General features: G+C 45.0%; 1 protein-coding gene across 1 annotated transcript in view; it reads left to right on the plus strand.

Moving 5' to 3' along the window:
* The window catches only part of gabbr1a (gamma-aminobutyric acid (GABA) B receptor, 1a), a 97,145-nt gene that overhangs the window by 57,919 nt on the left and 26,827 nt on the right, over positions 1–12,399 (plus strand). Inside the window, exons 13-15 of the mRNA XM_008431060.2 lie at positions 72–135; positions 729–806; positions 10,958–11,108. Coding sequence (XP_008429282.1) covers positions 72–135; positions 729–806; positions 10,958–11,108 — 293 coding nt within the window. The remainder of the gene's footprint in view (positions 1–71; positions 136–728; positions 807–10,957; positions 11,109–12,399) is intronic.

The following is a 12,399-nucleotide window of genomic DNA, read 5'->3' on the forward strand; positions in this document are numbered from 1 at the left end:
GTGTGTGTGTGTGTGTGTGTGTGTGTGTGTGTGTGTGTGTGTGTTTTCTAACCCAGTTCTGTCCTCTCCAGGGTCACGTGGTGTTTGACGCTCAGGGTTCCAGGATGGCAATGACCCTCATCGAACAACTGCAAGGTAAACCCACAGCAGACTCAGAGAGGCAGCTGCTGCAGTCTTGACGCTGTAGCGGCGCATGCTAGCAGACTTGATGCAGGAATGTGGTGACTCAAGGCTTCGCTCTAATTGGCCAGAAGCCTCTCGGTTTTAAGCTGTTTCTGGAAATGGCATCCTATTTGTCACCAGTGGCTTAATGAGTTTCCCAGCTCCAGATAAGGTGGGGGATTATTCTCCACCTCTGTTCTCATTGGCGTCCTAACGGATAAAAATTTCTAATCCGGCCCCCTTGTCTCCGTGACGCTGCGTCTCCCGCTTCCTGCCGTGGCGTTGAGGTAATTTGACATCCAGGATGAGGCGACCTGACTGGAATGCCTGATCCCACCCGGAGCTCATCAGCATTCCCGGTCCCCCTCTCCCTCTTTCTCCTTCTCTCCCCTTGTTCCTCCCCATGCTGCTTTTCATCCATCATTTACTTTAGCTGTTTATCTCATTTCTGCTGCTCTCGTGGGCTGCACTGACAGAAATACCTGCGCTATAAATACATGTTTACTAGCTCTGTGACAGAAGGAATTACACATAATTAGCTCTTGTTGTTCCTCTTGATGTTGCAGGAGGAAGTTATAAGAAGATTGGTTACTATGACAGCTCCCAGATGAACCTGAGCTGGTTCAACAACGACGTCTGGATCGGTGAGACATCCGTCCGTCCGTCCATCCTGATTGAATGTTGTTGGTTTCTGTCTTGTTAAAAAGCCGTTTTCTCATCTTTCATCCCGTATTTGAACATGATCTCAGCATCTCGTTACTCTGATAATTCCCTCATCTGAACAGGAAGTCCCATCATTGCACTTATGCATCAGATTTAACTCGCATGTTCTGGTAAACAGGATCTTTCTGCTCAACGGTTGCCTGTAATCTACACAATCATTTCAGAATATTACAACTCCGAAGTCTTTTTCCAAATCTTTCAAGTCTGGAACAATTTGCCTCTGAAACTCTCCATCGCAACTAGAAAAAAAGCCATTCAGTACAGGCATTGCATCATGTTTGAAAGTGGTTTTTGAGTCATATTGCAGCAGGCGGATAGTTAATCGCACCGGGGCAGAGGAGAGTTCCATCAACGCATTTGTGTCAAATCTGATGCACATTAAGTGCAATTGGCTGTAGTTGGGTTCTTCAGATGAAGGGCAGTTATTGGCAGCGTTCGCTCGCTGTCAGTCTTCAAGCTGCCGCCGCTTTCCCCCGTATGAAACTTTCGGAACAGGTGATGCTGTGTTCTCTGAACGGTTTGGGTAAATGCATCCCTCCGCTCATCAAGTGGATGTTCAAGTGGTTGTGATTTTCTGTAATTCCTGCGGCTATCAAATGGAACAGAGAAGAAAAGCAGGTTTGAGGTTAAATGCTGCAAAAAAAAAAGGATTTTTATGGATCCTAATGACCAGCAGAGAGTGTGACTAACAGCCAACGCACTTTTTTTAATAAGCAGGAAACGTTTTAATGAGCTAAACGTCTCTGCCTGACAGCTCACAGGCTAACTGGACCAGAACTTGTGCAGCTCAGACCACACCAACCGTAGCGTTGGCTGGAAGTCTGCAGCCTGTCTCCTACTTCGCCGTGAAAACCCGTCGATGTTGATTTACCTCCAGCACCACGGCCGGCGCTGCGCCTGTTTACTGGCCCGGCTGCTCCCTGCAGAGGTGACACACTTGTCTACGGACGGAGCGTGTCACTGATCAATCCTTCGTGTCCCAGTGAAAGCTGCCCTGTTTTAGGCTTTTACGGAAACGGATGCCTGCCAAGGCTTAACCGAGTCCTGAAGAAGCTCAGATTCCAGGTCGGCGTCCGTGGTGAAGCATAGTTGACCCGTAAACATGTCCGGCTCTGTGCGTTGCCTTGTTGCTACTCTAATGTGTGAGAAGCAGCTGAGTTTGCCTCTAAAGGGTCAGATGTGAGTTTCATTTGCGATACAAAACATATTTAATTGCCTCCGTTGAGAAATTGCCCTCCCTTTCTGCAGCCTGAATTTGTTTTTGACTGTTCACCAAATAAAGGCGCCGCCATGTGACACCTTTTTGTTGGGGGGAAGTGAGTAATTTCCTGCTCTTTGGGGCCGACTGCGTTCAGGGAAGTCTTCTTCTGGAAGAGCGGAGGAAGGGGAGGCTGCGAGCTTGAATTGCTCCACGCTGACAGGGTGGAGTAAACACAGCGGTTCTCCATTTAACCCCTCCAATCATTTCACTGAGGGCTTACCAGCCCCCCCCCCTCCAACACCACCAGCCTGCACCACGCGGCACTTTCTCACTCGCTGCACGGTCGCCCTAACAACCGCTTCAGCTCAGCTTTTCTTCTAATCGCTGTGGCAACTGTTTCAGAGCAGGGTCTCCATGGCAACACCCTGTCCCGATTCTTTCATCAAGGACGGAGGAGGGTATCAGTGCTGCAAACACAATAAGTGAATGGACAGTTGAGATGCACACACACTCAGGAATACTCCGGCTTCCTGTGCATTCATTCACTCACATTTATAACCTTAAGCTTCCCATTAAATATTTAATATGGTGGCATAACCGGCCTATTTGTGTAGCTATTCACCAGAGTGAAGGACGGCTCTTAATTGGGTCCATGTATGAAAACCGTTAAAACAGAGGGGAAAATGTAAGATTTGAAGGAAAATATTGCTCAGACACACCTGGACTGTGATCCACGTCCATCTCTGATTAATTCCCTATAATCTAACCCCAGTGTGTTTATGTAGAAAGTCTGGTTTGTTGTGAAGGTGTGAACTCGGGTCCGTCTACAAACAAACTCTGGGTCGGTTTGAATTCGTATGTGAACGCCAAGCAGTTTGGAAACCGCTCCAAACGCAGGAAGTGGACTGCAGCGCAGGGCATTCTGGGTAAATGGAACCAAAACAAACATCCTCAGCTAGCACTAGCAGGAGAAATGTCGTCTTTAGCCAAAGACAAAAGAGAAATGCTACCAGCGCTAAGATCCAACTCCATTTTTCTCGTCTGCTTCAGTGTTTCTTGGTGCAGCGCCCCCACAGTCGAGGAGGGGAACAGGCTTTTCAAAGGGTTTGGTTGGTTTGGCAGTGAAGTGTGAAAGAGAACTGCAGCAAGTGAAAAGTGTTGGAACTTCATGTTGTAAATTGCCTGGCCTAAATTATAGTCATGTGTTTCCTATTGAAACTGTTCTGGACACGCTGCTAGCTTCGTTTCTGGAAACCTACTGGACAAAATGCTAGCTTGGCTAGTATTAGCATCCCAAGCCAGGCACTAAATGGACTCAAAGAACTGTTTGAATCTTAGTTGTTAAATAATTTCAGTCATGATAATGAGGTGGCGACTCATTGGTCAAACGCGCTGCTAGCTGCGTTGTGTCGTAGCACTCTCTGATCGGCAGCTCATTCATTAAATGTGACCAGAGGTTTACTTTGAATCCCAGTCACTGGACCAGCTGAGCCTAAAATTAGGCATGAACCGCTTCTATAACCTCACAAGGAAATTATTCTGTCATTTTCTTCTTGACATTGCAAATATTTTCAAAACTAAACTTTTCCTGAGCAGCAAAGATAAACGTAATTTAACGTAAGGAAAGTGGGTGATTTTTGCAGGCGTTCCTGACCTCATCCTACCACGACTGGCTGAATTACACAGTAACAGGGGAGAAACTATCCATCCATCCATCCATTTTCTTTCACTCTTGTCCCTCAGTGGGGTCGGGAGGGTTGCTGGTGCCTCTCCAGCTAACTTTCCAGGTGAGAGGCGGGGTCACCCTGGACAGGTCGCCAGTCTGTCGCAGGGCAACACAGAGACACACAGGACACACAACCATGCACACACACACTCACACCTAGGGGCAATTTAGAGAGGCCAATTAACCTGACAGTCATGTTTCTGGACTGTGAGAGGAAACCGGAGTACCCGGAGAAAACTCACCATGCACAGGGAGAACATGCAAACTCCATGCAGAAAGACCCCAGGCCGGGAATCGAACCCAGAACCTTCTTGCTGCAAGGCAACAGCTCTACCAACTGCGCCACTGTTCAGCCCGGGGAGAAACTAACGGATCTCATTTAAAGAAAGCATAGGACATGTTTTCAGTAAAAACATTCAGAAACCATTTGGGTCTGAGCTGTGAAACTTGGCTGTTGTAAGACCAGAGCGGCGAGCCGCAGCTGCCGCTCCGGTCCATCCGCTGGTCTGTCAGCCTCACTGTTCTGTTGACCAGATGAGCCAAAGGCTAATCCAGAGTTTTGCTGAGTTAGATTGGAGTTGGCACCGAGGTCGAATGAGCCTTGTCATTTCACTTCKCTCGGCTGTCTGTTAGCCGCGCAGGCCGGATCTGTAGCTGGTATGAATTTAGCCTCCACAGGCTTCTCAGTCGACTCGACTCTGACAGTTTTACTGCACTGCATGCTTTTTAAAGAACTCCAGGACTGTGTCATGTTGGCCGTCTTCAGGCAAGCTGCTCCCTCTAATACATTCATCATTGTTGGTTCTGGCTCCATATTTAGTTTTGACTTCGATGTAAAGGTGAAGCGTCTTATTCAGTAAAACCCTTAGAGGTAGATGTTGGATTATGATAAACATCACACAGTTCTTACATGAAGAGTAAAAATTATGGGTCAATGCACAATTGTGCAGCTTGTTATTGCTGCAGGCTGGATTTCTGCTGAAACGCTCTACTAAGATGGACACAACGCTGCAAACAATAAAGGATTTTGATGAAAACAAGACTTCAGAAAGTCGTTAAGAACCCTAGAAGGAATTTAAAAGCCTCTAATATTTTCCTCTTGTCTGTCATAAAGCCTGATGTTTGTTTGAAACGGGTTTGTTGCGGCGTTGTGTAGGGAAACACTAAAAAGCTGAGATCATAAATGTTCCTGCACAGTAAACAAACTGACTGGTGCTCCGCCAGGTGGCTGTGAAAATGAACGTGACGAACGGGACAAACGAGCAAAACAAAAAGTAACCAAACCGTTTAGCAGCTAATTCAGATCCAGATATTACATAAATTAAATACATTTCTTCAAAACACTGCATCAATATCTTAATATTGTTACTCAGGAGTTTAAACTTGGTGTAATATTTATTGTTTTGTTTGCTGCTGGCGTTGTTTACAGACGTAGAGTTCGGCAATCGGGTGAAACGAGACTTCGTGGCACTAAGATGGTACAATATTTCTTGTTGAAGCGACGTTACATGGATAATAATAATAATAAGTAGCTGTTTTAAGATGGAGACCCAGCATCTATTCTGGACTCTTGTTTTGAAGTATGACAGGAAATGGTTCCTGGTTTGCTCACTGATGTGTTTTCATACTGATCAGCTCCAGTTTAAAACATGAAACAGAAAAGGAAACATTTTTAGCACTCGGACAAACAAGCGTTTTAGTTCCTTTATTCGTGTTGGACACGTCTTCCCATGAAATTAATTTCTTTGTGTTCATTATTGGTATCAAGGTGTTGCCATATGAATTCACTCCTGGTCGTTTAGTTTCTTGTATTTTGTTCTCTGTGTATTAGATCATTATCAGACATTGAGGATCCTCGAGTCTCGGTTCGGTTCCTCTGTCTCCCCTCCGCCTGGAATCAATTCATCTGCTGCTTTTGTCACATTTCATCACTGCCTCAGTATTTAAGCTCCAGGTTTTTTATGGCTCATTATGAGATTCTTTCTTTTCTTTGCTCATCTTCCTCTTTACTTTGCGGAGACCCTGCGACTTTCTCTTTTTCTTAAACCTTTGAAATGCCTTTTTCCAGTGGCTCTTTGCTTTGGCCCAAACATTACAGAGCAAACAAAGCAACCAGTGTGTGTTAGTCTCTTCTTTTCCCATGAACTGGTGGATTAAACCGCCTGTTCCTGGCAACGGAGAAACATTTAAACCTCAGGATCTGCATTCCTGGAGGAAATCTGACGTGTTCAGATGGAAGGATGAAAGAAGTCCTGAGGGTTTTTGTTTAAAATGGAAATAAATAAGAAGAGGCCTGTTGCTTTGAATTATCTTTGTGCAGTGCATCTTCAATAAATTGGTGTTTGTTGGTTGTTTATGTTCCGGATCTTTGGAAAAGTTTTGAGATGTCAGTCAGCCTCATACGCAGAAGTCTGACACGTTTACGCTCCATCAGCTTTCAGACGAGCAGGAGAGGAATTTATTCATCCTGATGTTTGATTAATATACGCTCCATACACAGGGTTATGATCACTTTTTCTTCACAAAGGAGTGGAAGCAAAGAAAGTGCTGTTTGCACGTAGTGCAGTAAAGATAACCATCCCTTTGTTCAGGTGGGCAGTTTAAACTTTTTATCTACGATGCTCTGCAGGTTGAAGCTCAGCTCTTTAAAATCTCATATTTGCGGTGACGTGACTTTCCCCCCCAAACTAAATAACTATGATAACATCAGAAGAAAGTTTTTCAACCAGTGCTAGCTGCGCTAACCCTAAGGCGCTAATCATAAATTTTAGTTCTGCTAATGCTCAGGCGCTATATTAACATGGTATTTAGCAGAAGCTAATGCTAAAACACTAAAGCACTAAAATGTAACTATGTTGAGTATCTGGCCCTCAACAGGATCTAAATATTTATTGCACTCCTTCCTGCACGGTTTGTGCTTCAGGAACAGACTTTTCACTCAGTTTCCAGCTGTTGAGTTTTGCTAACTGTGTTGCTGGTTTAGGCTTTGGTCATAAAACACGCTGGACAGCGGACCTCAGGGGACCTTAAGCCGCTACTGCTCTACAGTGATGCATTCTGGGTACAGGATGAACCGTCACAGGTGAATTACATGCAGAGAGGAAACGGTCTTCACCCACTTCAAAATAAGAGCATGAATAAAAACATGTTTAGAGAATTCTTAACATTCAGAAACCAAAACTTTAACAAAGATGTTTAACTTCATTCAACTGAAATTTTACAAAAAAGCCAAATAAATAAACGTTTTGTAAATTATCTTGAAAAATCAGCTTAGGGGAGAAAAAAGTGATGAACTGTTTCAGAGTTTGCATAATTGCTAAAGACCTAAATGCAAAATTAGCTCTGATATTAGCGGATTAGCAGAAGTTAGCCTATTCTCAGCTTTGGTCTGTTAAAATGGATTCTGTTAAAAGTTGCCCAACCAGCTCAGAGGCGCCACCTGTTGAGTTAGTTTGAAACTGCAACCAGTTCATAAACTTGTTAGTGAAAAATCCTGATGAGTTGGAGGAAGTTCCTGTTGAAGGAGACGATTTCACTCTAAATCCTGAACTTCATTTCAGATTTTTTTCCCTTCAGGTCTTCATGTTTTAGCCAGTGTGACGATGTGGAAGGTAACTCTACATGCTATTAAAATATCTCAGATGTCACCAGCTACGCACTCGCTGTGTGACTGAGGTGACAAGCATCTAAACAGAGCGTGATGGGCGTCTCGACGCCCTGCAGGGACGACGCTCTGACACTTTCCTCTGACATCTGACACATCAGCTTCACGCAGCGCTGACACTCCTGCTCTGCTTCCCCTCTGACATGCACACACTCCTCGCTCCGCGCATGCAGAAAGGCTTCCCGCGGGCTCGCACTCGAGCATGTTCACTCATGCTTGAAGTCTAGATCCACATACGTGTGGGATTTATTTAGTCCACATTTGCATATGCTGTGCTCAGATGAACACGCATGGATCTGCGGGCGGGCGCAGATTCCTGCAGACAGGCTGCTGGGTGTGAAAGAGGCTCCCTGTCCATCTGCCCGTGTTTGAACCTGTCTCACTGAGGAGTTCTTCTGGTGTAAAGCTACGCAAGCATGAATAATTCGGTGGTTAATACACACATTCCTTAACCACTGAAGCCCCCAGTGTTTTATTTAGACTTTCACTCTGTCAGGGAGAGCTTTACTCTGAAAGGACAACCTCTGACTGCGTGGATGAAACAAAACAGTCACAAATCTGAAACTCTGGGAGAAACTCAGCTTTAGAATCTCAGATTAACTCTGAAAAAATAAATTACATCACCAATAAACAGTCAGAGCCTCCAGGGAAAACTATAAAATGTTTTATTACAGTCAGAGGAATTATTTCATTCAGTTTTAATTAGAAATGCTAAATTTGATCTGTTACTTCTGTGTAGTGTCATGTTATGATTTTCCATTTCGTGTGCCGGGAATTCAGCTTTTCATTCCCAGCATCAGTCTGCTGTAATCCAACTCCGGTCCGTTTGCCCAGAAAGTCCGGTTCAGTCGGTCTAGTTTGGATAAAACTGAACTCTGGTTCGGTTTGAGTGCAAATGTGAACAACAAGTGGACCGGAGACCGCTCCAAAAGCAGGAAGTGGACTGCAGCACAGGGCATTCTGGGTAAAAACAACCAAAACAAAAACTAGCGTAGCGTTAGCAGGAGAAATGTCTCGTGGTTTTTAGCCAAAGACAAAAGAAAAATCCACCAAGCGCTAAAATCTGGTGCCGCTCCATTTTAGTTTTTTGTTTCTTCAGAGGGTTTCATGTCGTTTTCTTCAGAAGTTCTTGGTACAGCGCCCCCACAGGCGAGGAGGGGAACAGGCTCCTGAAACGTTTTGCTTGGTTTGACTCAGTGCAGTGGAAAGAAAACCACAGCAGCTGGAAATGGATCAAATGCTGCAACTTTAATCCTCAATCAAACCGAGTTCACTGGACTGTCAGGCGTGAAAACATCCTAAAACTCAAGACTCGACTTAAACTCGAGTTTATTTTCTGACTGGAGGTGAATGAGGCTCATGTTGTCTGCAGTTACATGATTATGACCACAGACTCCATAACTGAATTATGATTTAATACTAAGTAAAATATATTTTATATATATCTCCGTATTAAATAACTACATTGCACAGAAGCCTTTATTTTGGAACGGTGACCTTGGGTAACATTTACTGTTTAGGGCTAAGAATAAAGCTTGTGAACAGAGAAACCTGTGGATCTATAGAGAGGCTCTGCCTGCAGTCACACAGTGAGCAACATGAGCAGAGAGATTAAAATGTGCTCATAAAAGTCATTACCATCACAGCCAATGAAACTCCTGGAGAAACGAGAACATTCAGTGGAAATGGAAACGATTTGAGACTTTTTAAAATAAAAACACAGTTTGTTGTTGTTCTACAATCACCAGGAAGCTTTTAGACATAATTATGGATCATTGACACATTAACTGGGTCCCTGTTTTAGTTTCCAGGTATTGAATGAGGCGGTTTGTTTGCTGCAGTGGCTTTGCTGCAGTGCTGTAGTCTCAGTGCTCTGGGTGGGGGGTTGGACAGAAAAGGCCCCGTTGCTCACAAACAGTAAATACAGCAGAGAGGCAGAGTCTGGGTCTGAGAAAAACAAAACGCTCAGTTTGACCCAGTCGCAGCAGGAAGCCAGAAACCAGGAGGGTTTACTGGTGTTAGCTGTCCAGGCTAGCTGCTGTTAGCCGTTACAGGTCAGTGCCGCTTTGTTTATCATGTCCTGGAGGGAGAAGTTCAGATCTGATGGGCATAAACTGGAACGTAAATCTCCAGAGGACTCGCCCCTGTGACCATGCAGAAAGATCCGGGGCCGGGACTCGAACCCGGGACCGTCCTGCTCCCAGGCAGCCAAGCAGCCGTCTGAGGCTCCAACTCATTTCCCAACTAGGAACAAAGGAAATCTGAGTCACAAAGGGAATTTCTCCTCAAATAAAAGCTTTTCCTTATAACAGATTCCCAACCTGGCGCCTCCAGGACGCAGGTCATCGTCCAGTTGGCGTTTTTCTCTGCGGCGCCGGCCCGGTCCCGGTATCTGTTAACACTCTGTGCCGCATGCTGCAGCTCGTAACGTCGCAGGAGCTGCGTGTGTGACCTTCGTGTTCAGACCAGACGCTGAATCTGTAGCGAAGGTTGCGTAACTGCCAGAGCCAGACAGAGTGAAATGGTCTGCTGTTTCAGAGCACCTTTTAACCTTGGCCTTGTTGTAAAGGTTTTTACTCACTCACCTGTTAAACACACACACACACACACACACACACACACACGAAGCCATGAGTCAGAGCTGCCGTGCAAAGTGTTGGCCATCTGGAGCTACTTGGGGTCCAAACAAACTGCCCTTGTGAGGAAGTGAAGGTTCTGCTATTCCCAGCTGTTGTTCCTGCATCTTAAATGAGGCAAAATGTGTCGATGTTTTCAGGAAGGGAAAAGAAACGGATATGAAAACATCAACATGCTGGATGGAATCTGCAAAACTTTTAATTCCTGCTTGTGTTTTTTTAATGCATGTTGCTGGTCGTCCATCCGTCTGTCTGTCTGACTGACTGACAGCTGAGGCTCACTGCAGCAAATCTGCAACAGAATGGCTGAGAAGGAAACTTTGGCCTAGTCAAAGCCCAGACGACAGCCTGTGTGGTGGGAAACAGAAGTGACTGAGATCTGTCTGGCCTGACGTGATGTCTGCTGTGTTCGTTCTGCGATCTTCCGTTTGATTCGAATGAATTCAGGAGGAAAACAGAGTGAAAGTAAAACTGTTTCCTGCTGCTCCAAACTCCCCTGGCAGTTTGGAGGGAAGTTACCTCATTTATCTGTTACATTTATTCTGTTTACATCAGCAACCGTAGCATTAGATCTAACAGTCAAATGTATTTAAATGTCCCACTTACAGTCGGTTCTTTTATGCAGTGATTTGAGCTGCAGACGCCACAGAGCAGCTTTAAGTGTTTTACCAACAGCCCTGAAGTCGACTTGTTTCTGTTTCCATCCGTTTTTACAGAAATCAGAAAGTTTTTACAGATTTTGCCGTTTGTAAAAGTGGAACTGAAGCAGGATCATCTATCAGCGCTGACTGACTACAGGCTGTCGGAGCCTTTCTGTCATCTGAAATCTGTGGTTTCCTGTTCAGGCGGGAAGCCTCCGGCGGACCGGACCGTGGTTCTGGAGGAGTACCGCCTCTTGTCTCAGAAGCTGTTTGCGTCGGTGTCCGTCTTCGCCGGCCTCGGCATCCTGCTCGGCATCGTCTGCCTGACCTTCAACATCTACAACGGCAACGTGCGGTGAGTCCACAAACGGCGACTCGTCCGTCCTGATATTCCTTCTCTCCTCTTATCGTTTCTATTTCATGTCGTTCTGTTTGTATCGCCGACGGGTCCGCAGGAAGTCCAGATGAGTTTCCCTCATAGACTTATGAAAGTTAAAAATGCATTTGGAGAATATGAGGCTGATTCAAAGCCAAACAATGTTTGTATTCTTCTGTGCAGTCAGATCTGCTTTAGTTTTATAATAACCAAAAACTAAAAGTTTCATCATCTCTGGTGGAATTTGGTTTTGTTGAAGATGGAGGCTGAGTGTTGGACCAAAACCGAACTTTAACGTCTCATTTAGTCACCAGAAATCAAATGTTAGTTTATAAATGACGCACATGGATGCATTGAAAATGATAGATTATAGTTTATTAGTAAATAAAAACATCCTGGACGGAGGAACTGGTCACCAATCTGCCTTCAGGTCTGGAAAATCTCAGGTTTCCTGCAGCAAAACTTTCCCAAAAAATAAAACTGAATCATTCAAAATCATAAAACATTGGTGAAAAATAACGTTTCCTTAAAAATGCAATGAATTTAGTTTTTATCTCTGCACTTTAGTTCATCTGAAGCAAAACGAGCCCACACCATGATCCCGCCTCCACCTTGCTGCACCATGGAAGTGAAGCGTTTCTGTTTTCCTCCACACATGCAGACGGGGGGAGAGTATTAGAATAACAACGACTAACCAGGAATCTGTTGTAGCTGGAGGTGAGCAGAGTTTCACTTCAGGGTAACAGCCCAGAGGTGAGGGGAACCGCTGATGGCTCCAACACACCTGGATCCTCCCAACCATTCCCAGCATTCCCTCTTTAAGTGTCAATAGTCATTTTATGGATGTGAGTCAGAACAAGAATAAATATTTCCTCTTTTGAAGTCGGGCAGAGAGATTTCTCTGGTTTCTGCAGGTTTTGTTGTGGCAGCTTAAGCTCAGCCCAGGACCAAATGCAAATATCTTCTGAACTGGGATTTGCAACCTTATTACGCGTCTGAGCGGACGGGCTGTTTTAAGGTGGTATTTGTATGTTTAACTGAGGTCAAAGTGATTGTAAGTCCCTTTAGTGCGGAGCTTACGCAGCCTTTGGTGGAGCTGGAGAGGTTCGTTCCTCAGGGAATCAGCGCCCGGCTCCTGCTGCCGTTCAGACCCTCTTCCAGCTTTGATTACATTTCAAACGCAATTTCACCCAGCGCTGCTCTCATCTGCCAAAACAGTGAGTCAGATCAAACAAAATATATTCACCAAGCTGTTTTCTGAGGCAACTTT

The sequence above is a fragment of the Poecilia reticulata genome, linkage group LG16 (assembly GCF_000633615.1).
Source record: "Poecilia reticulata strain Guanapo linkage group LG16, Guppy_female_1.0+MT, whole genome shotgun sequence".
In the NCBI taxonomy this organism is placed as follows: domain Eukaryota; kingdom Metazoa; phylum Chordata; class Actinopteri; order Cyprinodontiformes; family Poeciliidae; genus Poecilia; species Poecilia reticulata.